This window comes from Hipposideros armiger, unplaced genomic scaffold (genome assembly GCF_001890085.2).
Source record: "Hipposideros armiger isolate ML-2016 unplaced genomic scaffold, ASM189008v1 scaffold_725, whole genome shotgun sequence".
In the NCBI taxonomy this organism is placed as follows: Eukaryota; Metazoa; Chordata; class Mammalia; order Chiroptera; family Hipposideridae; genus Hipposideros; species Hipposideros armiger.
Window position 1 is genome coordinate 735,822 of NW_017732075.1, and position 27,152 is coordinate 762,973.

At 45.8% G+C, this 27,152-nt stretch overlaps 2 protein-coding genes across 2 annotated transcripts in view; one reads left to right on the forward strand and one right to left on the reverse strand.

Annotated features, from left to right (window-relative positions):
• The window catches only part of CCDC69 (coiled-coil domain containing 69), a 46,269-nt gene extending 35,895 nt beyond the window's left edge, over nucleotides 1–10,374 (forward strand). Inside the window, exons 6-10 of the mRNA XM_019627248.1 lie at nucleotides 4,659–4,732; nucleotides 5,789–5,890; nucleotides 6,368–6,487; nucleotides 7,393–7,490; nucleotides 8,204–10,374. Of these exons, the coding sequence (XP_019482793.1) occupies nucleotides 4,659–4,732; nucleotides 5,789–5,890; nucleotides 6,368–6,487; nucleotides 7,393–7,490; nucleotides 8,204–8,381 (572 nt within the window). The 3' untranslated portion in view covers nucleotides 8,382–10,374. The remainder of the gene's footprint in view (nucleotides 1–4,658; nucleotides 4,733–5,788; nucleotides 5,891–6,367; nucleotides 6,488–7,392; nucleotides 7,491–8,203) is intronic.
• The window catches only part of LOC109373452 (platelet-derived growth factor receptor-like protein), a 39,686-nt gene continuing 22,603 nt past the window's right edge, over nucleotides 10,070–27,152 (reverse strand). The window contains exons 2-9 of the mRNA XM_019627247.1: nucleotides 25,398–25,503; nucleotides 24,412–24,477; nucleotides 23,905–24,086; nucleotides 18,640–18,982; nucleotides 17,611–17,762; nucleotides 15,874–16,167; nucleotides 15,238–15,377; nucleotides 10,070–10,991 (exon numbers count right to left, since the gene is read on the reverse strand). Of these exons, the coding sequence (XP_019482792.1) occupies nucleotides 10,776–10,991; nucleotides 15,238–15,377; nucleotides 15,874–16,167; nucleotides 17,611–17,762; nucleotides 18,640–18,982; nucleotides 23,905–23,962 (1,203 nt within the window). The 5' untranslated portion in view covers nucleotides 23,963–24,086; nucleotides 24,412–24,477; nucleotides 25,398–25,503 and the 3' untranslated portion in view covers nucleotides 10,070–10,775. The remainder of the gene's footprint in view (nucleotides 10,992–15,237; nucleotides 15,378–15,873; nucleotides 16,168–17,610; nucleotides 17,763–18,639; nucleotides 18,983–23,904; nucleotides 24,087–24,411; nucleotides 24,478–25,397; nucleotides 25,504–27,152) is intronic.

Here is a 27,152-nt window from a genome sequence, read left to right on the forward strand (position 1 = left end):
TCGCCGGCGAATCACGGCAGCCCAGCTCCAGGTTGAGCTGTTGTTCAGCATCTTAGCTGTAGAGGGCAGCGTCACTGGCCCTCATATGTGGGATCTGAACTGGGGCCCTGTGGCATCCCAAGCCAGCTCTTAAACAACGCACCACTTGGCCGGCCCAGAGAGATCTTTATTTTATTTTATTTTTTAATACAAGTCCTTTGTATTTGCAATTATTTTCTCCTAGTCAGTGGGGTGTTTGTTCATTCTCTTAACAGTGTCCTTCACAAAGCAAAGCTTTTCATTTTGATAAATTCCAATTTATTATTTTTTCTTTTATTGATTATGCTTTGGTGTCATATCAAAACTCTTTGCTGAACCCCAGGTAACAGAGATTGTCTCCTATGTTGTCTTCTAAAATTTTTAGTTTTCAGTTTTACATTTAGACCTATGATTCATATAATGATGAGGTTTTTCTTCTTCAGGCTGTTAATATGGTGGATTATATTGATTTGAGTTTTCAAATATTGCATTCCTAGCTTCGCATTCCTGGCATAAGCCCCACTTAGTCATGGCACATTATTTTTTTTCATATATTGCTGAATTTGATTTGCTAATATTTTACTGAACATTTTTGTGTGTTTTCATGAGGGATGTTGGTCTGTAGTTTTCTTGTATCCTGTATCTGGTTTAGTATCAGGATAAAGCTTGCCTCGTGAAATGAGTTAAAAAATGTCCTCTCCTCTTCTGTTTCTGGAAGGGTATAGAATTGGTATTATATCATTTTTAAATGTTTAGTAGAATTTGCAAGGAAATCATCTGTGCTTGGCTATTTCTTTTCCAGAAAGTGTTTAACTATAAATTCAAAGTTTTTCATAGTTATAGGAATGTCCAGTTAATGTATTTTACCATGGGTGAGTGTTGGTAGTTTGTAGTTTTTCAGGAATGGGTACATTTTCTCTAAGTTGTCAAGTTTATGTGCATAGAATTGTTTGTAGTAGTCCCTTAATACTGTTCTAAATTTCTTTTGTGCCTGTAGTGATATTCCCTCTGGTAATTTGTGTGTTCTCTGGTTCTCATTGTCAGTCTTGCTTGAGGTTTATCAATTTTATTCATCCTTTCAAAGAATGAGCTTTTGGTTTTATTCATTTTTTTTCCATTTTTCAATCTCATTGATTTCTGTTATTTTTATTTCCTTCCGTCTGCTTACTTGTTTTATGCTTAGTTAGATCTTTATTATTATTATTATTATTATTATTATTATTATTATTTATTTCTTAAACAAGGAGCCTAGATTATGGATTTGAGACCTTTCTCCTTTTCTAATATAAGCACTTAGTGCCATAAATTTCCCCCTAGCACAGCATTATCTGCATTCCACAAATTGGCATTTTGTATTTTTATTTTTGTCCAGTTCAAAATATTTTCTAATTTCCCTTGAGACTTCCTCTTTGGCTCATTGAATATTTGGAAGTATATTTCCTGCTAAATGGTGGGAGAGTTTCCAGTTCTCTTTTTGTTACTGATTTCCAGTTTGATTCCATTATGATTAGAGAACATAGTTTATATTTCGCTGCTTTCGTAATTTGTTAAGGTTTGTTTTATGACTCAGGATATGATCTATCTTGTGAATGTTTCATGTGCACTTGAAAAGAATGTGTATTCTGCTATTGTTGGACTGAGTACTTTATAAGTGAATCAATTAAATCCAGTTAGGTGATGGTCTAACTCAGCACTGTTATATTCTTACTGATTTTCTGCTTGTTTTTTCTATTGAATACTGAGGAGTGTGGAAGTTTTCAACTATAATTATGTATTTGTCTATTTCTCCTTTCCGTTTTCAGTTTTTCCTTCATATGATTTGAAGAACCATTGTTAGGAGTATCAACACTTAGGATTGGGATGTCTTCTTGGAGAATTGACCCCTTTATTGTTATGTAACGTACTTCATCCCTGATAATCTCCCTTATTCTTAAGTGTACTTCATCTGAAAATAAGATAGCCACTACAGCTTTCTTTTGATTAATTTTGATTTTCCACCCTTTTACTTTTAAATGACATATATTTAAAGTGGGTTACTTGTAAATAGCACATAGTTCGTTGGTTTGGGTTTTTTTCGGTCCGTTCAGATATAGTCTGTTATTTGGTGTGTTTAGATAATGTAATTTAATGTTGTTATCGATATGATTGAATTTAGGTCTGTCATTTTGGTATTTGCTTTTTATCTGTTCTGTTTTTTTTATCCTCTATTTTTGCTTTCCTGCTTTCTTTTGGACTATTTGAACATTTTTAGTATTCTTTTTTAAGTTACCTATTCTCTCTCTCTCTCTCTCTCTCTCTCTCTCTCTCTCTCTCTCTCTCCACTGATTTTTCTAAGAATTACAATGTATGTAACAGTCTACTTAAGTTAATATTTTACCACTTCAAGTAGAATGTAGAAACCTTACCATCATAGAGGTCTGTCTGTCCTCTCTCCTTTTTCTTGTACTTGTCTTATGTCTTACATCTACATACATTGAATACCCAATGTTATAATTTTTGCTTTTAACCGTCAATCATATTTCAAACAGCTCAAGGGAAGAAGAATAGTCTATTATAGTCACCCAGGTATTTACCAGTTGTGTTTCTCCTCCTGTATTCCTGAAGTTTCAAGTTTACATCTGGTATCAATTACCTTCTGTCTGAAGAATGTCCTTGAGCAATATTTTTTAGAGCAGGTCTCCTGGTGATGAATTCTTTTAGTGTTCCCGTATCTGAGAATGTCTTTATTCCACCGTCTTTCCTGAAGGATATTTTCACTGGATATAGGATTCTGGATTTACAGTCCTTTTATTTCAGCAGTTTTAAAATGTTCTTATTCCTTCTAGTCACCAAGGTTTCTAATGAGAAATCCAGTCGTTCAAACTCTTGTTTCCTCTAAGTAAGTAATACACTATTTTTCTCTGGTTTCATTCCAGATTTTTTCTTTGTTATTAGTTTTCAACAATGATGTGTCTGGGTCTGAATTCCTTTGGGTTTACTTGTTTGGAGTTCAGTGAGCATCTTTATAGGTTTATGTTTTGCCAGGTTTGGGAACCATTCTTTCTTCAAATAGTTTTTCTACACTGCACTCTTTCTCTTCTCTTTCTGAGACCCTGATGACACAAATGTTATACACTTTGGGATTGTCTTAAAGGTTTCTGAGGCTCTGTTCATTTTTTTCCAATATTTTCTCTTTGTTGTTCAGTTTGAATAATTTCTATTGCTTTGTCTTCAACTTCATTAGCCCTTTCCTATGTCATCTCTCTTCTGCTATTGAGCCCATTCAGTGACTTTTTAACTTCATTTATTGTTTTTTGTTTTTTTGGTTTTTTTAAATCAGGGAATTGGGGGATGGGAACAGTGCTGGGGAATTGAGGGGAGGGGAACAGACAAGTTGCTGTCGTTTTGTTCTTCAGTCTAGTTGTGGAGGACGTTGCTTCACTGGCCCAAGTTGGCACCATCATTGCGCTCTTCCCGGGTGAGGCAGATCAGTCGCCGGCTTCTGGATGTCCGCTCATGGCTGCTGCTGGCCTCTCACACTGGCTGCTGGCTGCTGGCTACACACGGTAGCCCATGGCAACCCACTGCCACAGGGGCTGCAGCCTACACCATCGACCGCGATTCACGGAAGCCCAGCTCCAGGTTGAGCTGTTGTTCAGCATCTTAGCTGTAGAGGGCAGTGTCACTGGCCCTCATATGTGGGATCCGAACTGGGGCCCTCTGGCGTCCCAAGCCAGTTCTTAACCATCGCGCCACTCGGCCGACCCTCTATCACATTTCTATTACTGAACATTCTTTTCTCTGTGTCACTGCCCACCCTGACACAGGCCCCTTGTGTACCTGGCCCTGTGGCTGTATTAAACTTTTCTGTCCTCTCTATCCTATTTCCCATCCCACCCCTGATTGGTCATTTCTGTGTTATCTTCTTTCAGTTGAGACAAGGTTGAAATTTTCCAGAAGGCACTTTGTAGAGGAGGTGGGATAGAAAATATAACTGTATTGATTTGGGGAATAATAAGTCCAGCTCTACATAGTACTGCCCAGCCTGGAAAACCCTCACATGTCCTTTTCTTGCCCTTAGAGACAACGAGGCCAGGCTTATTGACCCATTTCACAGTTGAGGTAACAGGATTTCTAGATATTTCAAGTGATCTCTTCAAAGTTTCTCAGTTTCGAAGAAGTAGAATCAGGACCAGGTAGACTTCCTGGCCCCAAAGCTAATGACCTTACTGCAGTTTTGTGCCATGGTTTGACAGCTAATGATTTGATGATTTCATAACTTGTCTCACCCAGCTTACAAAACACTGGCCCTATGCATTTTTCATATCATGCTGTGGTTTAAGATGAACAAGCTTGCTGCGAGACCTTTGGATCTTAGCCTCAGCGTGGTGTGGGTAGTACCCACAATCTGGTAGGGTTCACAGTTCCTCCCAGGATATAATTTGTTTCCATTTCCATGACCTTTTATTAAATAGCTACTGTATTTCTGGCACAGGGCCAAGCCCATGAGCTAGAAGGATGAATAGGAGGATTTCCAGACACCTGGTCCGTATGAGCCCCAGGTGGTCACCTGCGCTCTCTGGCCCTCATGGGGTCTGCCAGAAGGCTTTAAGGTGAAGTGTCTGGGTGTCTGAACTCACAGAGGTCTCCTTTCCCTACAGACCTCCGGGCCTCGTATGAGCAGGAGAAAGAAGCCCTTACTCATTCCTTCCAAGAGGCCAAGATGGTCCTGCAGGTGAGAGGAGTTAGGCCATGACAGTCTCTGTGAGAGTAGAGGAGCACCTGTAGGAAAGCACGGAGCCCCAAAACAGTCAAAGATGATGGCCCCTACCTAGGTGTGAGGGACAGTGATGATTGTCTGCCATGTATATAGGCCCCTTGGTGTGGCAGCCAGGCTATGAGCTCAAGAGGACTTGGTTTGAGATCAGGGCTGGTCTAGCTTTCCAAGGACTATTGGGAGGATCTTAGAGACTTCGTGGGCCGGGTGCCACAGTGTGATCTGGCTGGTGGGTGGATGCACAGAGAGCATGAAAGAAGACATCTGACCCAATTTGTCTGGTCAGGGGTTCCCAAAGGGAGTGAGCGCTAAGCCAGAGCCTGAAGGATGAATTGGAATTCTTCAGATAAAGAAGGGTAAGAAGGATGCCTTAGGCAAAAGAAAAAAACAAACAAACTGAGTGTTTAAAGTCATGGAGGGAAGGGGGGAAATATGGAATACCTGTGGAACTGAAAGACATCCAAGGTGCCTGGGGTATAGAGTATGAGTGGGAGAGAGAGCTAGAGAGGCTAGAGAGGTAGGCAAGGGCTACAATGTGGGGAGCCGGTAAGCCACACTAAGGGGTTTCACTCTATCCTAAAGGTAATGGGCAAGGTTGGGGTAGACGAAATTCTTAGCAGGGGAAACCATGGAGACAAGGATGCACCTTGAAGTTGGAGGAGTGATGGGATATTTGGCTGCAGGAGAAGGTGTGTAGAGGGGAGCAGTGAGAGATGAGACTGGGAGAGCGTATGGAGCCCAGTTTGGATGTACTTTGAATGCCAAGCTAACAACAGCCCTGAATCCCAGGACATTGTGCCCAAGACTATTGAAGAGTTATTAAAGGCTTTAGAACAAGGGGTGGGACTAGCATGTTTCAAGCACTCGTTGAAGTGGTTTAAGCCTGCATTGTTGTTTAGCTCAGAGCAAAAACAGACTGAAGAATCCAAAATTGACCCCTCTCTGGGACGTAAAGTCCACCTACAGCCTTTACAAACCAGGCTTTGATCATCTCTTTCCTGTCCCCTTCTCTAGGAGACCATTGATGGACTGACCTCACAGCTGGAGGCCTTCCAGGCCAAGATGAAGAGAGTAGAGGAGTCCATTCTGAGCCGAGACTATAAGAAGCACATCCAGGCAGGTGGCAGTACACCTGGGGGCCTTTCCTTCTGGAATCTCCAGGGAGGTCAGGTTCTGGGCAACCAGAAAGACCAGTCCCTCTTCAAGGACAGGGCGCAGACCTGACACCCTTACCTTCACAAGGGACTAGAAGAAACAGGGTCCCCATGTCACTGAGGGGGAAAGGAAGGCTCAAAGAGAAGCATATGGGATAGTAAAGTGCTCAGGCTCTGAATTCAGAGAGAACTAGTTGCAAACCTACCACTTAGCACAAGCGACTTAACCCGACTGAGCCAAGGTTTCCTCATCTGTGATGCCTCAGGGGTGTTACTTGGATAGAAGGAGATAAAGTATATTAAGCACTTTCCATGGGCCAAGAAGGGGAGATGACTTCAGTAAATGAAAATGTAAATCGGAGGCAGAATGGGGAGGAGAGATGTAGTGTGCACCCCTCTGCCTGCTGGTCTAATGAAGTCACTCTATGTCCCTGTCTAGGATTATGGGAGCCCCAGCCAGTTCTGGGAGCAGGAGCTGGAGAGCTTGCACTTTGTCATCGAGATGAAGAATGAACGTATTCATGAGCTAGACAAGCGGCTGATCCTTATGGAAACAGTGGTACGCAGTGGGCAGTGGCTGGGGGCGCAGCCTCAGGCTTCTGCTTTCTGGGCATTTCCTCTATAAAGTGTACAGAGGGTGGAAGCATTGATGAGGCTCCCACCAGCTTTGACCTGCCGCCCATGCTGGCCCTTGAGACCACTGAGGTTAGTCTGTGGCCAGTCTGGGTCAAGCAGTGGCTCTTTGTCATCAGGATCCTGTAATTTTCTTGGCTACTCATGTTGCTGTAACTTGGGTGACACCAGGGCAGGTAGCCTGGCTACTCAGGAGGGGCTGGCAGAGGTCACATGTCAGGCAGGGGCTGAGGAAGGCTGAAAAATCAGACAGATATGGGAGGCCGGAGTCAGCAAGAACAGGCCTGGGGAGTGGCAGGCATTGAGGACACAGATGGCTTTGTCTCCAGGAGAAGGGAGGCCCTGGAAACCTAGGGCTGAGTCTGAACAGAGATTATGTTGCTCTGCAAGAAGTCTCCCTGGTCCTGTGAGTGCCACACAGCCTATATTTTAATCAGACCATCTCAAATGTTCCCTATAAACTTTGTTCAACCATTTTGGTGGCATAGCATAACAGACACACTTAATTTTGTTTATATGTGTTATATCCTTTTGACTTTTGGAGAACAAAGAATAGCCTTTCTCTTTTGAACTAATGGAGATATTAGATGATAGTGGCTGTATTCATTTTTTAACATTCTCATGTGGGAAAATTAAAAGTTGGCAGTCCTCTGTTCACCCCTTGGTTTTTTTGTTTTGTTTTGTTTTAAGTAATCTTATTGCTCCATGAAATGCAACATTTGGTCTAGAATAAATCAGTGTTTTCAGTGACCACAGATACGAGGGAGGTGAGGGCATGCATTGCGCCATGTGAGTTGGCTGGCTTTCTGAGCTCATTCTGATTTGTTACAGAAAGAAAAAAACCTGATGTTGGAAGAGAAGATCACCACCCTCCAACAGGAGAACGAGGACCTCCATGTCCGAGGCCGTAACCAGGTGGCTCTGTCAAGGTAGCTGTCCCTCTGCCTCCTTTCCTCCTGTCCCCACCCTTTTGGCCAAAATCTGCAGTTGAGTCTCAGAGAAGCCTGGGGGTAATGGATTGACAGGTCGGCCCACACTGTCTTGGGAGTTGGGTATCCCTCGGAACCAGCTCTGCCTGGAAACCTAAATCAAAGGCCCCAGTTCGTATCTGTTTGTCCCCATCCTGGCTGAGTAGGCTCCATGGGAAAGCCCAATCTGGGAAGAGGGAACAGGAAACGTATAGCTCAAGAGGCTGAATGAATGAATGAATGAATGAATATAAATGATCCAGTTCTAAGGGCTTCGTAAATGAGAGCTCATATCATGTGTCAGACAGAATCTATTGAATACTTTACATATGCTCTCATCTAAATCTCATAATTACTTTAAGAGCTGAGTCCTGTTATTCTCATCCCCATTTTACAAATGAGGAAACTGAAATTCGACAAGAGGAAAGAACTTGTCCAAGATTCCATGGCTAGGTGACAGGGCAGATTTGAACCTGGAGCAACCTGCCTGTGAGGACCATGCTCCTTGGTCAACAGAGTGAATCACTTCTTGCATTTGACGGGGCAAGATGGGATGGTGGGGACCCTTGAGCAGGCTGGTGGCCCGCCTAAGGAAGACGCCCTAGAGGCTGGGTTGCTCTCTGTAGTCACTAGAGACCCTGAGAGGCAACCCTGGCCCCTGTCTGCATCCACAGGCAGCTCTCGGAGGACCTGCTTCTTGCCCGCGAGGCCCTGGAGAAGGAGTCGCAGTTAAGGCGACAGCTCCAGCAGGAGAAGGAGGAACTGCTGTACCGGGTCCTTGGGGCTGATGCCTCCTCCGCCTTCCCCCTGGCCTCAGTCACCCCTACCGAAGTCTCCTTCTTGGCCACATAGGCTCAGGGCCTGGGCAGCCATGACATCTGTGCTCACAGCTCCCTCTCCAGGACTTTCGAGAGAAGACAGCAAGAGCCTCTCGTTCTTCTCCCAGGAGGCCATGAGGGCCGGAGTGAGACAGGAGCCAGAGTGTGTGCCCGTGAGCCCTGGGGGCTTAGGTCACATGAAACTACCCATGGGGCTTTGGAGGCCCCGAGGAGTGCCTTCCCTTGAGTTGGCCCAGGGAATACAGCAAAAGGAGCCTTTTTCTTCCTCCCCCCTCTCTCTCTTCAAATCGGGGAGTTCTGAGGCTTTTCCCAGGGGGAGCCTGTGCTGCTTTGGCCACCTGACAAAGAAGACACAACCTCCTGGTCCTACCTTGTCAGCTTTGCTGCCAGCTCATAAACTTACTCCTAGATGTCCCCACTTCTGCCTTGGCCTTCTCTCAGCCTCAGTTTACTGGTCCTCTTACACAGTTGCGGGAACTGAACAAATGACTCTTGAGTTACTATAGTGTCCCATTCTAGGATTGTGTGAAGGTCAGACATGGAGCTGGGGGATGGGAGGAAGTGGGCCAAACCCTGTGAATCAACTGGGAAAAGCGAGCGGCTGGGAGGGGCTCACGAGGCCCTTGGGGCTGGCAGTGCCAGGGGCCAACCCAGCCAAGGCAGGGCATTCGCATGCCGCTGCTCTTTGTCCCCTAGTCTGGTTGGCCCAGGGGTAATGGCCAGAGCCCCTCCTCCTTGACCAGGCAAAGCTCACTCCTCAGCCCTCCTGGTCCCTTAGTCTCAGTGCCACTGGGGCCACCTAGTGAGTCTGAGTCCACTCCACAGCCAGGGCTAGAACCTCACCCCTGAACAGATGAGAAAACCCGAGGTGGGGAGTAGGACTCACAAAGCCGGGACTGGGACCTCATCCGTCATCGAGGTCTTGTGCTTTTTCTTTCTCCCCAGGCTCTGGGAAGATCACATCTGTGACAGTCTTTCTCCTCCTTCCTCTCTCTGGCCCCCGCCCATTTCCAGTCTTGTTTTCTCTCCTGCTCCCCACCTTCACTCCTTCTAATACCCCTGATCCCAGGTCCCTAGAACCTGGCCCTCCGCTTCCCATCAGTGTGAAGGGGTGGCTGGAGTAACTCACCTCAGCAGGTCTGTCCAGCCCTGACATCTGTGAAGTTAAGATTCTTTTCAAGAAGCTTCAGGTCAGCAGGAGGCCGTAATAATAACTTTCCCCTGCATAGAGCATTTTAATTAAATGCTTTCACAGACACCTCCCTCCTCTGATCTGCATGAGATCCTTGAAGCAGGTTCTTACCCCATTTCAGTGGCAGATCAGACTGAGATCAAACTTACTGAAGGACCTTGCCTCAGGCACCCCAAGCTCCAGCCCCCAGCCCTGGGCCAGCACGCAGGAAAAGTCAGTCTCCACCATCGTCCCAGACTGCCTTCTTCATCCATTTCTAGTTCTGGGAGTTCAGCAGGGCTAGGGGACTACAGAGCTGCATCTTTGTCATGGATAAACAGGTACTCCAGGAGACTAGGGCAGCTCAGGAGTGAAGGACAGACATACTTCTTCACATAACTTTTCCCAAAGCCTGTGTAGGATACACTAGATCATTGCACATTAGTAGGCACAACCAAGAAAAGAATCAGTGGCCAAATAAGTTGAGAAACTCTAGATTCAATCAAATTAAATGGATCTGCAAACTGCAGGACTTCTCAGAACCTTTAATATGCTAACATACATTGCAAATTCCCAAGAAGGAAGCAAAGTATTCAGCATTTCTAAACTTCTTTGACCAAGTTTCTACCCCAAACCCAGCACTTCAGGCTGCAGAATGCCCTTTAGAAAGCATTGTTTTAATTGGAGGGGCTGAGCTGGAGAAGGGACAAGTTGTGGGGAACAGGGTTTCCCTCATGTAGCCTGTGATGGATGAAAGGAGATAAACTGTGGTCATAATCTCATCCTGGGGCAGACAAGCTATGGAAACCAAATAGAATGCACAGTATCATTTTTACTTGGCCTCTGTGTTTTCCTGGGAGAGGGTGGAGGTGGGTCTTCATGATGACCTCTGCTAAAGGCAGGCATCTTTGAGGAATAAGTCCAGGGGCCTGGGTGACTCACAGTGGTTCTGGGCTCCCTCCTTGGGTACTGGTGCCCCACTGGCCCTAGATTTGCCCAGCCTCAGGAGGTTGGAGAAAAGGCTGGCTGTCAGAACAGGTCAGGGCTTGGAATGAGGCAGTGAAGTTGAAGTGAGGGGTGAAAACAGGGATTGGAGAGTGTAAGGGGTGAAGGCTAAGGTTATTCCTGCCCTGCGAGGGCACCTCCTTGGCATAAAAAACACCAGCGTTCACACAGTTACCTACACCCACTGCTGCCCACTCCTCCACGCCCAGATGCCTGCAGCCGAGGAGGGAGCTAGGAAGGGGCAGGAGAGACACCAGGGTTTCGGGTCACACGGACACGGGTGGTGGCAGTCCCAGTGCCCTGAAGGTTGGTGGCACGGCAGATGTAGACGCCAGCATCCCCAGCCCGGGCCTCTTCCACATACAGGGTGCTTCCTGCCTCCTGCTGTACCTGGCCCTTTCGGCGTACCACGTCGGCCCACTCGCTGATGTAGGGGGGTCGGCCCAGCTGCAGGGACAAAAGATAACTGTCTGTCAGCTGCCCCAGATGCTGTCTCTGACTTGGGCACCAGTGGGCAGGTAAGAGGCACCATGTGTCCTTCAGGTAAAGGGAAAGTGACTTGCCCAAGATCATACCTCAGTGTCAGAGCACCTGAAAGGCCAGGTACTTTGTGGAAAACGTGAAGCTTCTCAAGTCCCTGGAGAGAAGCTGAGGTCTCCTCCCCTACTCATGGAGATGTGGGAGATAACTTAGCCTCGAGCAGCACCTCCCAGTGTGGGTGTTGTGGCACTCTGGTTCTGTGGGGACATTAATGGGTATTCCCTCTTCCAAGGGTGGGGAAGTTGGAGGTCCATTATCAAAATTGGGAAACACTGAGTCGAACAAAGTTAAGTTGGGGAGACTCAGACCACTGAGTCTGTCAGGTGAGCTTTGAATCTCCAAGGCATGTTATGGTTATAAGAAGCAGTGTTTTTCAAAAAACACTTTTTTTAGTGGGGAAGGATGTTTTGGTATTCTGCCATTCCAAAGAACATGTTTGGGGAGCTGCTGGCACAGTGAAGCCATTGTCTCCCAACCATTTGCATGTTATTTCCCCTTTTGGGTCTCAGCTTTTACTTTTGACAAGTGAGAGAATGACACCCCCCCACCCCAACACACACACACACACACACACACACACACACACACACACACACACACACACACACACACTGTTTCTACATCCTAAGGCCTCTAGGGGCTCACTTTCATCACATTTTTGCTGGGTCCAGCCCTCCCTCCAAGGCTCATGTCAAATTCCAGCTCTTCCAGGAAGCCCTTTTAAGAATTCCTAAAGTGATGTCTCCATCATGGCTGAGTGACAGGGCACCTTTATTTCTCCCCTTAAATTTACAAATTGTACAACTATAATTCAACAAAGGCTCCCCTGCTTGACACACAAACACGCCTGAAAGATTCACGCATTGGGACATCTGAAGGTGGGTGTATTGGAACAAGGAGGGGAGGCAGGATGGGGGAAAGACAGAGATGGTGGCTGCAGATGCAGTTGGGTGCCCACTGTGGCTCCAGCAATCATGGTAGAGAATTTGGGCTTCAGCCTTCACACTAGGGCCTGGAGGGTAAGAGGAGCAGAAGAAGTTTCCCTCTGGGAAAAGGCATCTCCCCTTCTCCCCATTGTGGCAGGGCCAGGTAAAAGTGGCCGGGAAGCTTAAACAACACAGTGCCAACAGTCATTGCTGGCAGGGACGTGGAGCCACGAGATCACAAACTTGCCTCCCATGACCTACCTGTCCTGGCAGAGCCTGGTAGAGGCAGTGGAGATGCCTCCAAAAACCGTGGGGCCAGTAGACGTTAGTAAAAAGGAAGTAGCTCTGGGAACTCACAAAAGCAGTTCCCCACCTCCCACAAGAGTTCCCCACCTCAGTGGTCATGCCTTGTAACCAAGGCAAGCTGGTGACAGAGGGGTCACCCACCATTCGACTAGGTATGTGGCATTTTCCCAACCAAGGTGACACCACTCCACTGTGAGCCCACTGTGAGCCCAGAGATGCAAATGGTGACCACAAGAGAAAACATGTGGCATAACACCATCTACTGGAAAACAAAAGAAAGTACACTACCTATCAATGTGCTGATTTGTTGGGGGCAAAACACTATCTAAACAATAAAAGAGTTCACTACCTCAAATGTGCAGGCAGAGAAACAATCCATCAAATAGCATGAACACCCAAGGTAACTCGGGAGCACAGAAAGAAAATAAAAAGTCTCCAGAAACCAAACTCAAAGTCCCGGAAGACTGATTTAAATGACAGATAATTCAAGATTTCAGTTATGAAGAAACTCAGTGATATTCAAGGACACTCAGGAAAGCACTTAAATGAGCTCAGGAATAAAATTAATGAACAAAAGGAATACTTTACCAAAGAGACTGAAACTACAAAAAAGAACCAAACAAGTTTTGGAGCTGAAGAACTCCATAAATGTGATGAGGAATGCACTAGAAAGCACGGAAATACAACAGATCAGAGGGAAGAGAGAATTAGTGAGCTCAAAGATAGAAATCCAGGAACAACCTGGAGGAAGAAGAGAGAGAACTAAGAAAAGAAAAAATGAAAGAGCTCTAGGAGAACTATCTGACTACATCAGAAAGAGCAAACTAAGGATAACAGGTATACCAGCAGGAGAAGAGAAGAAGAAGGGAACAGAGAGCTTATTCAAAGAAATCATTGATGAGAACTTCCCAAGCCTATGGAAATAACAGGATTTTAAAATAGAGGAGACATCTAATTATATCAACAGAAAAAGATCTCTGAGATACATTTTATTCAAACTTTTAAAAATCAATGACAGGGGGTGACCGGTTAGCTCAGTTGGTTAGAAAGCGATGCTGATAACACTAAGGTTGCCAGTTAGATCCCCACATGGGCCACTGTGAGCTGTGCCCTCCATAAGGAGTCAGCTATGCCATTATAGTATGAGAGCAATGTGTAACCAATGACCGTGGCTGTTCCCCAATAAAATTAAAATTAAAAATGACAAAGAAAGAATTCTCAAGGCAGCCAGAGGAAAAAAGACTAACTTACAAAGGAAATCCCATTAGAGTATCATCATATTTCTCAATAGAAACAAGACAGGAGAGAGTGGAAGGAAATATTCAAAATATTGAAAGAGGTGAGCCTCTTTCAATATATTGGATTGAATTATATATCTAGCAAAGTTATCTTTTATATATGGAGGAAAAATAAAGGCTTTCTCAAACAAAAGCTGAAAAAATTTGCCACCACAAGGCCTGCATTACAAGAAATGTTAAGGGCCGGCCGAGTGGCGCGTTGGTTAACAACTGGCTTGAGACGCCAGCTCTGAGCAGTAGGGCCCCAGTTTGGATCCCACATGAGGGCCAGTGACACTGCCCTCTACAGCTAAGATGGTGAACAACAGCTCGACCTGGAGCTGGGCTGCTGTGAGTTGCCGGTGATGGCATAGGCTGCAGTGGGGCTGGCTGGCAGCTGGCATGAGCTTTCGTGAGCTGCCAAGAGCCGCCGTGAGCGGCCGTCCAGTGGCCGGTGAGCAACTGCCTCACCTGGGAAGAGCGCAATGATAATACCAACATAGGCCAGTGAAACGACGTCCTCCACAACTAGACTGAAGAACAAAACGACAGCAACTTATCTGTTCCCCTTCCCCCAATTCCCCAGCACTGTTCCCATCCCCCAAATCCCCAATAAAAATCTTTTAAAAAAAAAAAAGATACAGAGATAAATGAAAATTAAAATACGAATGACATTTTTTCACAAAAAAATGGAAAAAAAGATCCTCAAATTTGTATAGAACCACAAACCAACCTGAATAGCCAAAGCAATCCTGAGAAAAAAGAACAAAGCTGGAGGTATCACACTCCCTGACTTCAAACTATACTATAAATCTATAATAATCAAAACAATATGGTATTGGCAGAAAAACAGACCAATGGAACAGAAATAAGCACACATGTATATGGGCAGGTAATTTTCAACAAAGGAGCCAAAAACATACAATGGAGAAAGAAAAGTCTTTTCAATAAAATGGTGCTGGGAAAATTGGAAAGAATGAAATTAGATAGCTATCTTATACCATACACAAAATTAATTCAAATGGATTAAAGACTTGAATATAAGACCTGAAACAATAAAATAGAAGAAAGCACAGGCACTAAACTTATGGACCTTTGTCTCAGAGGGGTTTCTGTGAACTTGACCCCAAAGGCAAGGGAAGTAAAAGAAAGAAATGAATGAGACTACATCAAACTAAAAATCATGTTTGTTCACTTTCCACTTCCTCCTCCCCATTTAGACTAAGTTTGCAGAGAGCAGAAGCTATCTCTCTCATTGACTCTTCATTGTAGTCTCAGCACCTAGTAGTGTCTGGCATGTGGTGGGTCCTCAATCATTACTGGATAAATTAACAAAGGAACAAATTATACATTTTTATACAGTGACCTGAGAAGTAGCTCTATTTGACAGATGGGGAAACTGAGGCCCAGAAAAGGGAAGCGACTTGCCCAAGGTCATTCAGAGAAGCAGTATCAAAATTGAGGCTGGAATCCAGGTTCATCGGATTTCCAGTCAAGCAGTAGTTTGTTCCATTTGACTGTGATGGCTCCTGGCCGTCATCCTAATCCTTCACTCCTACGCCCCTGCCCCAACACACCACCACCACATGCACACACACTCACAGCCTCTTCTTACCCTCTGCTTACCTTCTGCCCTCTGCTTACCTTCTGCCCCGGATATTCCCAACGGAAGTCCACAGCAATCTCCGGCTCGCTCAGAACTGTGCAGGTCACACTGAAGTTGTCTCCCAGTTGGACTGATGTTGCTGAAGCTTGGATGGTGGGTTTGGGGGACGAAGATGGGTCTGCCATGGAGAAGATGGGAGAGACATAGGGACAAACATGTTGAATTGATTGTTAGAATGATTGAATGGAATGGGTGACATGGTTAAATTCATACAGGATGAAGAGTTGAGGTGGTTGAATTGATAGAGGATGAAGGGTTGAGGTGGTTGAATTGATAGGAGGATGTGTGAATGGGTATATGAATTAATAGAGGATGGGTAGATGATGGAACAGTTGATCTGATGGAGGGTGGGTGAATGGAATGGTTGATTTGAGGGAGGATTGATGCATGGAATAATGTGACTTGATTGAGAATGAGTGGGTAGACAGGCTGAACTGATGCAAGCTAACTCAATAGCTGTTTGCCTGGCTCTCTGGAAAAGATGGTTGAATACATGAAGTGTTGTTGAAAGGTGGTTGTTTGTTTAGAGCTCCATAATCCTGAGGTTCCCAAAGGAGGCATCTCTCCCCATATCCTCCCCTGCCCTGCCCGCTCAGAGCCCTAGGCTCACGCACAGTTGATGTAGATCAGCATGTACTTGGTAGAGATTTGTCTCATGCCACCTAGGCTGGCCAAGCAGAAGAGGGAACCAGCCAAGGAAGCTCGGGGCCGGTGGATGGTGAAGCCCTTCTTCACATCAAAGGAGATGTCTGTCCCATCCACTGGGATCTCCTCCGGGGGGAACTCCCGATGCAGCGTCACCTGGGCCAGGGGGTTGGTCACCTGGCAGGGGAGCAGGACTGGTTGATGGCTGCGTAACTGCACCACCTCATAATAATTCTCTGTGGGGACAAAGAGCTCTTCTGGGTCTGGGAAGGAAGGAGGGAGAGAAAAGAATGAGCTTGGAGCAGATTTGTTTCCTGGTGCTCTACCACCACCCATGAGCAGGAAGTCCATCACAGGGACTTGAAGTCCCACTTTCCCTGCCCATCTCCATTCTCCATGCTCTTTCCTTTCTGGTAAGGGGTCCTGGACAGGGGACTGAAGACCAGTTCCGACTTTGTCATTAGCTTGCTGTGCATCTTAAATCTCTTTTCCTCCATGGTCTTTGGTGTCTTCGTATGTACAATGACGGGGGGTTCAGATGGCTTGATCTCTGAGGGTCCTTCTATGTGAAAAGTATTAGAGGAAGTACTGAACTAGAAGTCATGGTTTCTGGTTTGATTCCCAATCCTGCCACCCACTAGCTATGGGATCTTAAGCAAAGCATTTATTTTCCTCTGAGGCTTGGTTCTTCTTATATGTCAGGTAGGAGCAATAATCCTATTCGGGCCTACTTTGCCGAGCTGATAAGAAGCAAATGGGATACTGGATCTGAGGCCCAAGGCCTGTGGGAGGCAAACATTCATCAAACTCTTTCAAGGTACTTTCACTGACAGTCTCAGGTCAGAGTCCTGGGTGCACAATGGTGCAGTGAGTAGGAATTACCTGGGGACCAGCTTTCTAGAGCAGTGCTGTCGGATAGAACTTTCTGTCATGATGGAAATGTTCTTCATATGTGTTGTCTCATATGTAACCACTAGCCATATGTGGCTATCAGGCACTTCAAATGTGGCTCGTGCAACTGCGGAGCTGAAATTTTTAAACTTTATTTCATTTAAATTAATTTAGATTTAAATAGCCACATGGGTTCAGTGGCTTCTATATTAGATGAAGTGGCTCTAGAGTTAGGCAAATGCAATGGTTAACTTTGGTTGAACGTTACAATCACTTGAGGTACTTTTAACATAACCAATTCCTGGCCACCACCCCACAACTAAGTAAATCAGAACTTGGGGAGTGGGGCAGGCATCGGTAGTTTTAAAGCACCACAGGTGACCCTAATGGGCAACCAGAGTTGGGAAGCACTGGCTGCTGCTTCCCAGAGCTTCCCGAAGACAAAATCACCAGGATTTGTTGGCATTCCAGGGTTCCAGACTTAACAGGCATGGGGCCCAGGAATCTGTGCTTTTAACGGGCAAGGCTAATACCGGGCTCACAACCTCTAGACTGGGTGATCATTACCACTGTGGTTGGATTTGAGTCAGGGGGACACTGCTGAGTCTAGAAGAGTCATCTATTCCCTCTGTTGAACAAAGCTGGACTCTGGCTTTTCAGTTCTACGTGGCATTAGCCATAGAATCCCAGAATGTCACAAGAAGGATCTTGAAGAACAGCGACGGCAATTCCCTCATTTTCAAAATGGGACTAAAGGGAAAGACGGAAGACAATTATGTTTGGAAGACTTTCCCAGACCCTGACTCCCCGGGCACCTGTGAAGAAGATGAAGGTCTTTCCCTGGTGGTCCTCGCCTTCCGAGCACTGGGCGTCCTGGCAGTGCCGAGTCCAGCAGCTGTATTCCCCTGTGTCCGCGCCCGTGGAGTTCACCAGCTGTAACCGACTGTGCTGGCTGAAGTGCTTGATTCTGAAAGAAAGTCAGTAGGGGTGGGCCGGGGCGGGCAGGAGACGGGGATGGCCTGAGGCACACAGTGGCAGCATCTGGTCGGTGGACCAACCTCCCCATCAACTTTCATCGCCCCACCTACCAAGTCTTCCCGGCTTCCCTGGTGGAGCTGTCAGCATTTGTACTGGCCCCACCCACAGTTTCTGATTGGCTCGCCTATGCCACTGGCCTCCTGAGCAATTTCTCATTGGTCCATCTACTTCCCATTGACCTTGCCCAGACATTGCAAGTGGAGTCCCCCAAACCACTCGGTGCTCCTTGGCTCTTTGTTCAGGCTAACAAATGCCCTTGAAGCACCTCCACCTGCCGAAGGAGGCAGAGTCCCAGGGAATTTCACTTTAAGTGGCTGAATTGAGAGAAAGTAGACAAATCTTCTGAACCCAATTTTATATCCCAACTTCTGCCTGATTTTCTTCTGGACTCTGGCGGGCCATGCTTGTGGGGCCAACTTTCCCTTCATGTCTGGCTTCCCTTTGATGGCTCCCCTGACAGAAGGGTGGCCTCCAGCCTGACATCCAAGCACAGGTAGGTTGGACAGTCATCCTCTTTTTGCCACCTTACAGGCACTATTTGCTGGCTCCAGAAAAGACATCCCAGGATTTCGGGAAGCCTTTTGTCTCCCATTCCGTAAAACCACTATGCATCTGATGGGTCTTGGGAGCCCATCTTACTGTTTCTTTTGGGTGCCTATTGTTGTATATAACGGGATGGCCAGTGTGGGTTCTGGGCCATTTTAATCCCTATAAAAGCTGTGAAAGTGCTTATAAACTGCTGCCCAACCTCCCCTGAACCAGCCCTGGACCCATTCAGGCTGTTCCGGGAGCTCTCCACCCCGTACCTCAGGCGTCCCTCGCCCTCCTCTTCCAGGTATACAGGCACCCTCCAATGGACCACCTTCCCCCGGCAGCGCAGCTCCAGGGGCTCCCCAGCACGTAGGCTCAGAGAGTCCTCCACCTTCTGGAAGTGGCCCCGCCCTAACACCTGGGTCAGGATGGAGGAGGCCGGGGGACCGGGGGTTGCAACCACCGAAGGCGTCTTCTTCTGCAGAGGCTTCTGGCTCTGGTCCGATTTGGGTTTTCTCCCGCTTGGGGCTCCTGAGGGCTTCACCTCACCAGGTCTGGCTGTTTTGAGGCCCCTCTTTTTCTGAGCCTTTGGAGTTCTGCCATGCTCCTGGATCTCAGCTGCAGGGGAGACAGGATGGGTCTGGGGTCACCAGCCTTCTCCATTCACCTCAAATTCTGTCCTTTCTTCATCCCAGCAGTTGACAGAACCTCTGAGCTCTGTTAGGACCTTGTACGCCTGTTACTACTACACAAGTAAGTATCACTCTTTAGAGAAAAATTATAAAATACAAACCAAGAAAAAGGATTAAATTTGCCCCAAAACTTACTATCTAGAGATAACCACTATGAATACTTGAAGCATATTTTCCTAAGGCTATTTTAATGCAAATATTTTAAATACCTCTTTTGTTTAAAAAAATGAAATGAAACAGTATAATACATATTTTAATAATCTGTATTTTCATTTAGTAATGTGTTGTGATTATCGTTCCATGTCAAACACACGTGCATCAACATTTTTAATGACTTGCATAGTATTTCATGGTAGGGGTGTATCATTTATTTTTCACTTGGGTATTTGGATTTTTCACATTCTTAGTCAAAATAAATAATTTTGCAATAATCATCTTGTGCATGAAACTTTACTCAGATTACTTCCTCAGAATGAACTTTTTAGGAGTGGAACTACTGGTGGGCCATGGAAGGGAACTTACACATTTTATTAACCAAGTCACCACCAATATTTCAACACCTTCTAAAGCATGCTTCAAAAGAGGTCGCTTAACCTGAACTTAGATATGCCTACGGATGAGGAGCCAGCTCAGTGTTTAATAATACCAATAGCTACCATGGATGGAGCCTACAGTGTTTGTGGAACACTACGAGCCCCGTTACATGTATTTTCTTATTTCATCCTCTTAATGGCTGCTAAGTAAGAATTATTCTGCTTTTACAGGTGAGGAACTTGATGCTCACAGAGGCTAACCTCCCCAAGATACAGTGCTAGGGAGTAGGAGACCTTGAACTCTAACCCAGGTCAGTCTGACTCCAGAGCCGATGGTAATTCCACCAGAGGAGTATCTCAGTGCCACATGGCTCTGACTGCTAGAAAGTCCTCGCAGATATTAACCCACTATCTTCAACTTTTACCAACTGATCTAATGTTTCTTCCTTGTGGAAGAGGAAGTGGAATCATTTCATATGCCTGCCGGCCACCCCAGCCCCAAATCTTCTCTTCATACAGAGAAGGTTGTACTATTTGCACCAAGTCCTGAAGCTCTTTCTTTTCCTTCTAGTAGTTAGTTCCCAGAAGCATCCTTTTCTCTCTGTCCCCACTGCTAACACCTCTCAGTGCAAGCCCTGATCAGATCACCTCCAGACCATCGTTGTAGCTCCCACCTAACTAGTCTTTTGGCTCCTAAGCTACCTCACAAGCAACATCAGATACATCTCCTTAAACCATCATGTTACAAAAGCGTTGGGCCTCCCCATCATTGGTGGGGGTGGCAGGGGGAAATCAGGACAAGGGGTCTGGAATAGTGCTTGGGCAGCAGGAATAGAAAAGGTCCCAGTAGAGTTTAGCAATTGTCCTTTTTATGGCCTCCAACCACCATCACCAACACATACACGTACCCAATGGGCAAAAACAAAACACAACAAAATGAAGGACACACACATTGTAATTTAATCATGAAGGCATCTGGAGAGCATTTATAACCCCTTTTACAGGTTGAGAAACTAATCCTCAGAGAACAGCTGGGCTCACTCAACGTATTAACATGGTGACCTAGAGAACACTGAATGCTGGCAGCTAGAAACAAAGACGCTCTAAGGCAGTATCTAGGCCAATCCAGAGGAGGGGTGGTGAACCTGAGCCAGCTGATGGGACAGGGACGTCCACGCCAGCGGTGCTGGGCTTTCAGCCTTGGCTCTGCTACAGACCAGCTGTGTGACCTTGGGCAAGTCACCTGATTTCCCTGAGCCATGTTCTCTTCATTTAGAAAATGGGAACAAGAGCAGCTGCCTTGCAGGATTACAGGTGCACCTCATTTGATGGCGCTTCCCTGTATTGTGCTTCACCAGCGTTGTGTTTTTGTTTTGTTTTGCTTTTTTACAAACTGAAGGCAAAACCCTCCACCACCAAAAGGATGACAACTCACTGTATTGTGATACTCGTTTTTATTACAGTGTTCTGGAACCGAATGTGCGATAGCTCCAAGGTATGCATGCCTGTATTATGTATACTAAATGAGATGATATATGGGAAGCACAGTGCCTGGCATATAATAGGAGCTCAATAAATAATTGTCATCACAAAAAAATGTAATCACTTCTATTGTGGCTATAACAGATTGCCACAAACTCAGTGGCTAAAAGCAACACAAATTAATTATCTTAGACTTCCAGGGGTCAGAAGTGTGATGTGGGTCTCCCTGGGCTAAAATCAGGGTGTCAGGAGGGCTGCCTTCCTTCTGGAGGCTCTTGGAAAATCTGTTCCTTGACTTTTCCAGTGTCTAGAAGCTGCCCCTATTCCTTAGCAGTGGCCCTATTTCTCCATCTTCAAAGCCCACGATGTTGGACCAAGTCTTCCCATGTGCTGTCTCGTTCTGGCTCTCTTGTCTGACTCTCTCTTCTACTTTTAAGGATGCTTGTGATTACACTGGGTGAATGATCCAGAATACCCTCCCTAAAATTTTAAGGTCGGCTGATTAGCAACCTTAATTCCACCTGCAGCCTTAACTCCTCTTTGCCATGGAAGGTTCTGGGGATTAGAATGTGGACACCTTTGGGAGCAGATTATTCTGCTTGCCACAAATAGTGTATTTTTTAAATACAAAGATAATGTTTTAATAGCCCAACATCTGTAGATGGAGGCTTTTCATGAAGCAGAAGCAAGCCAATCAGCGGGCAGGATAAGAAAGGGGCCAGGACTACTGCTGGCTCTTTGATTGCCCTAATTGAGACGCTACTGTCAGAGCAGCTAGCTAGGGGCAGTCTCTGGATTTGGGGCCTGGAATCCTATTTGGTCTGGAGTTGAAATCTGACTGAGGGTTGGATTCGAGTGGCTCCCAGAGCTGGGGCTGTTCCGGGCAGATCTGACAGGGCCCACCAGGAGCCCTGGTTACAGAGTGGCTGTAAAGCCATCTTCATTTGCAAAGGCTCCGACTCCCAGGACTGAGGGTTGTGGGACCATGTGGCAAGGTGCTCTCTGGGAGCGATCACAAGATGTCTACAGCTTTGGAGCTTCTGGGCTTGTTAAGCCAACAGGTCAGGCACCTAGGCAAACTTAAGGAAGATGTCAAGTTTGATTTCAGGACCCGATGATGATGATAATGATTATAACTAAAAATTATTGGGTGCCCTGGCACTGTGCAGAGTGCTATCCATGCATTCATTATCTTATCTAACACTTACAAAGCCCTACCAGGAAGCTTTCACTGACAGCCCCATTTTACAGATGAGGAAACTTAAGTGTCATGTAGTTTGTCCAAAGTCATCAAATTAGAGGGATCCTGTCTGATGCTACCTCTTTGTGTTAATTATTTTGCTGTCTCTGGGTCTCAGTTTTTACATTTATAAAATGAAGAGGTTGGACTAAACCAGAGATTTTTCAAATTTAAAAACAAACCAATTAAATATCTAGAAATAAAATTGGTTAACACCCCCCCAAAAATACCACAATCAATAGATTCTAGATAACAGAACCCACTCTTGAAATACTGAAAGGCCAACAATAGAAAATAATAATAGGGTTGTTTTGGTTAAAAGGGACAGAGGCCTGAAACTCACCCATCCAGCTTTTCAATCACTTCCCTTTTCTCTCCCTCACCCCAAGGCAGGCAGAAATAGAAACAGTGCCTCCGAGTGTAGTCTTTAAATCCTGGACCAGATGACTCTCAAGGCTCCTTCTCAGTGCCCAGGTTCTAAATGTCTGAGATCACATCACCTCCAGCATCCCCCAGCCTCCTACAAATAAATCCTCCAATCTTAACCATCAACCCTTCGCTAAACTGCTACTGCCTGACCAGGAGGGTGCCTGCCCTTTCCTTTCCACCTGAGGTCCCTAAATAACACCTGACAGCAGCACCAAGTGGGAATATCGCCAATGGCCAGCGTCTGGAAGAGGAAGTTTGGGGTAATATCTGTCTAAATCCTGTTTTGAGCCCAGCCATTCTCTTGCAGAGATTATCCCAGTCCCAGGCTCTTCCTGGGATGGCTGGAAGCAGGGAGATGGAGGGAGGGTCTCCCTGGGGCATTAGCCTTCCCTAAGGATCTATCTTCTATCAGGTTCTGGGCTAGAAAGTTTTCAGGCTGTGCCTGATGGAGCCCTCAAACTGTTGACCTTTGTGAGCAAAATCATAGGCTCTTAGAGTCAAAGAACCTAGAAATAAACACTCAAGACTCTTAGAATTATACAATCTTGATATGTTCAGGTGTTAGCAGGGTCTTTAAAATTAAAATAATATTGCCACCACTTACTGACTCCAGGCCAAATGTTTATGTACATTACATCATTTAATCCTCAAAACCACCCTATAATTTTGAGATTACTATTATTGCCACTTTACTGCTGAATACACTGAGTCTTAGAGACTTCGTTTCATTAAATCTTGCCAGTCAGTGGAGGAGCCAGGCTTTGTTCTGTCAGATTTCAGAGTTCCCTATGCTTGAACCACCCCCTGAATCTAAATCATGACTAGACTTAATGATAGCCTCTGACTTTCAGATCAGAGAGGCCTGTTGGGTCTGGAAAGGGCTTGAAAGATCATGCAGTCCATCCTTGTCATTGTACAGATGAGGAAGCTAGTTCCCAGAGGTGACAGCACCCCGCCACGGGCGCCACAGACAGGGAGTAGTCCTCTACTTGAGCTTAGAACTCTGACTACTGGTGCTAGGGTTGCAGTGTTCACTCCCTTCCCCCATGCTTTCAACAGGGTGGGAAAGGCAGAGGCAGCAGGGCTGGGGCTGGGAGGTAGGGGGGTCCTCAGGATGTCCCAGGGGAGTAAAAGGTTTGCTGAGATGGAAGGAGAGGCCCATACCTGAAATCACACAGATGAGCAGGCAACAGGACAGGAAACAGAGGGCTCTGCGGTCCATGGTGAGCGACCTGGAGCTACGATGCTGAGTGCTGATGTGGCTGTGATATGGCTGGTGACAGGGGCTTCAAGGGAGACTGTTGGGGCTGGCAGGGGGTGAGCAGGGAAGTGACTGAGGGAGGCCCCTGGAAATGGGAGGGGAGGGGGCCTGATTTCAAAGGCAAATCAAAATCCTGAGTCCTGGCTTCTTCAGGACTCCAAACAAAATTCCTTTCTCTGCGTTTCCCTGCCAAGGTGAATGGAGCTATTCAGAGTCCCGGTCAGGAAAAAACAGTCCTGCAGCCAGGAGAGAGGGTCGCCAAGGGCAGACAGACTGGGAGGCAGTGGCAGAAGCTATTGAAGGTCATAGGAGGGTCATGGGGGGGGGCGGGGGCAGCTGAAGGACAGGGATATTTGAGGACAAATAGGTGAGTATGGCTAGAAGGGAGCTGGGGCTTGAACTAGACTTACAGCAGGGCTTGGCTACTGCCTCTGGGGCCAAATCTTCTGGCGGCTGGCTTTTGCAAAACCTATGAGCTAAAAATGGTTTTTAACATTTTTAAATGGTTAAAAAATGTTGGGTGACACATGCAAATTATATGAAATTCAAATTTCAGTGTCCATAAATAAAGTTATATTGGAAAGCAGCCACACACTCTCATGAGTGCTTTCTGGGTCTGTTTTTGCACTATGACAGCTGAATGGAGTAGCTGTGACAGTGACATGTGGCCCACAGAGCTAAAATATTTCCTGTCTGGGTCTTTGCAGAAAAACATTGTCAACCCTTGCTCTAAAGGATGGTACTTCTAAAATGTATTTTTTTTTCTAAAAAATTTTTTTAAGTAAATAATATGTAAATGAATTCATTCTCAAAAAAATGATAGATGAAGCTTCAGATGGTTTTACACTGTATATATTTTTCTTGTTTTTACTTATTTTTTTTTATTTCAACAATGTTCCTTGGCCCCTTATGTAGACCGACCTTTAGAGTTTTTAAAGTGCTATATAATATTCTATGGCTTGTTTCAATTTAGGCTGTTTTCATGTTTTGCTATTGGAAAAAAAGCAGCAAGGAGCAAGAACTAGCATTTCCAGATTCAAATAGCTACAGTTCCTTGAAGAAAACATTTGTTAAATGAAAGCCTGGTATTCAACCCGGACATGTCACTGGATGTATTTTCGCTCATGTATGTTTGTGCCCTAAGTAAACACCACAGAGCAAATCCCTCCAAATGTAGCCTTACGCCCCTTCCTGTCCTGCAGGGCTTTGTCTGCACCCTAACTAACTAGTGCTTGTAGCTGGTAGAACCCCCTCCTGGCTTGAGGTTGAAACAGGATTCTTTCTCCGTCCACTCAGCAGTCATTCTTGGAAGGACAGAGGTAGTGTGGGGCATAGGAAGCAGCAGAGAAGGGGGAGCTTGGGGAACTTGGGGTCCCATTCTCACTTTGCCACTTACTGTGTGACCTTGAGCAGCCTCATCTTCTCCATCTGTTCGAGGAGGGTGCTGGACACCTACCGTTCTGGCCTTTCAGGGATTTGATTCTCTTTTCAGTGACCGAATCCTGCAAGGAGGGGAAGAGCTCTGAAATGTGATGATTTAGCTTCCAGCCTGATGGATACAGTACTCTCAAGGGTAGTGCGGGGAGCTTGGCACATCACCACTTTGAACCCAGGTTCTCCCTGATCATTTCTCAGGGAGAGGTTTCCCGAGGACAGTGAGTATCCAGATGTCCCAGATAATGGGCATAAGGGACCAGTTCAGGGCCCTGGAGAACGCCCCGCTGTGGCCTTGATCTAGATTGTGGGCTGTTGCACACTCTCAGAACACCCTATTCTTCTCCATCCCACAGCACTTTCATGGTTTGTAATTTTATGAGAATTTGTGTGATTACGTCATGAATGTCCATCTCCGGTCTTCTAAGGTGTGAGCTGTGGAAACGGGGACCAGATCTGCTTTGCTCGCCCTTTGTCCCAGTCCCTTAGCACAGGGCCTGGCACTTTGTGGACACTAGACAAACATTTGCTGAATGATGAATGAATGAACTGCTCCAGGATGGTTTCAACAGCAGAGACACAGCCTAACCTTCTCTCTAGTCCAAGGGATCCCAAAGAGGCAAATAATGGAGGGGTGGGGAGCAAAGGGGATGGGACCAAAAACAGCCAGGAATTGGAAAGTTCATTCTCTTCCTGGGTGTTGGCCCTCAGGATGGCTGGGGTGGAGGGTAGGGGTGGAGTGGGAGGGAGGGTCCGGAATAGTAGACCTTGGGACTAAATACTCATGGAATCTTTGACTCGTAGAAGTCAATCATTCATTTATTTATCATTCATCAACTATTTATTGAGAACCTACTTTACCAAGCAATAGAGACATAAAGACAGACATTAACCAAATCATACAAATATCTGATTACCAATAAGGACTCTGTTATGATCGGAAAGAACAGGATAATAGGACAGACATGGGAAGGGGTGTATACAGTGCACTGGAGGAAGGATTTGGAAGGAATTTCTGAAGAAGTATTATTTAAGGAGAAACCCACAAGAATAGTAAGAGCTAGTCAGGCTAACTTCTGCCAGGTTTAGAAGAGCTTTCATGCCATGCAAATGGAATCTTTCAATAGAATTTTGAGTGAGTCATGGGATCCTGGAATCCCAGAAAGAGAATCTCAGTTATAGAATCTTAACCTCAGAATCTTGAAACAAGCACTTACAGACGCTTCAACAGTCAATGTAATCTTAGAATGTTAGAGACTCAAAGTCTTCACATAGAAGAACAAAGGGAATCTTAAAAGATCATTTGCTCCCATCCCCTTCGCTCTACCATTGTACAGAGAGAGCAAAACAAAATTCAGGAGCATGTATCAGCCAGAACTAGCTCTCGCCTCTCATTTATTAATAGACCAGGACTCTATCCACTTAAATAATAGTAGTAGCAATGCTTATATTTATTGTCTCATTACTATGTGCTAATTGCTGCTAAGTGATTTATATCATTATGTGAGTGAATTCCAACAATAATCCAAGATAGATACTTTTATAATACCCACGCATTATAACTAAGAAAACAGAATCTCAGAAAATAAAATAAAAAAAAAGTTAATGGTCGGGCCGGCCGAGTGGCACGATGGTTAAGAACTCGCTTGGGATGCCAGAGGGCCCCGGTTCGGATCCCACATATGAGGGCCAGTGACACTGCCCTCTGCAGCTGAGA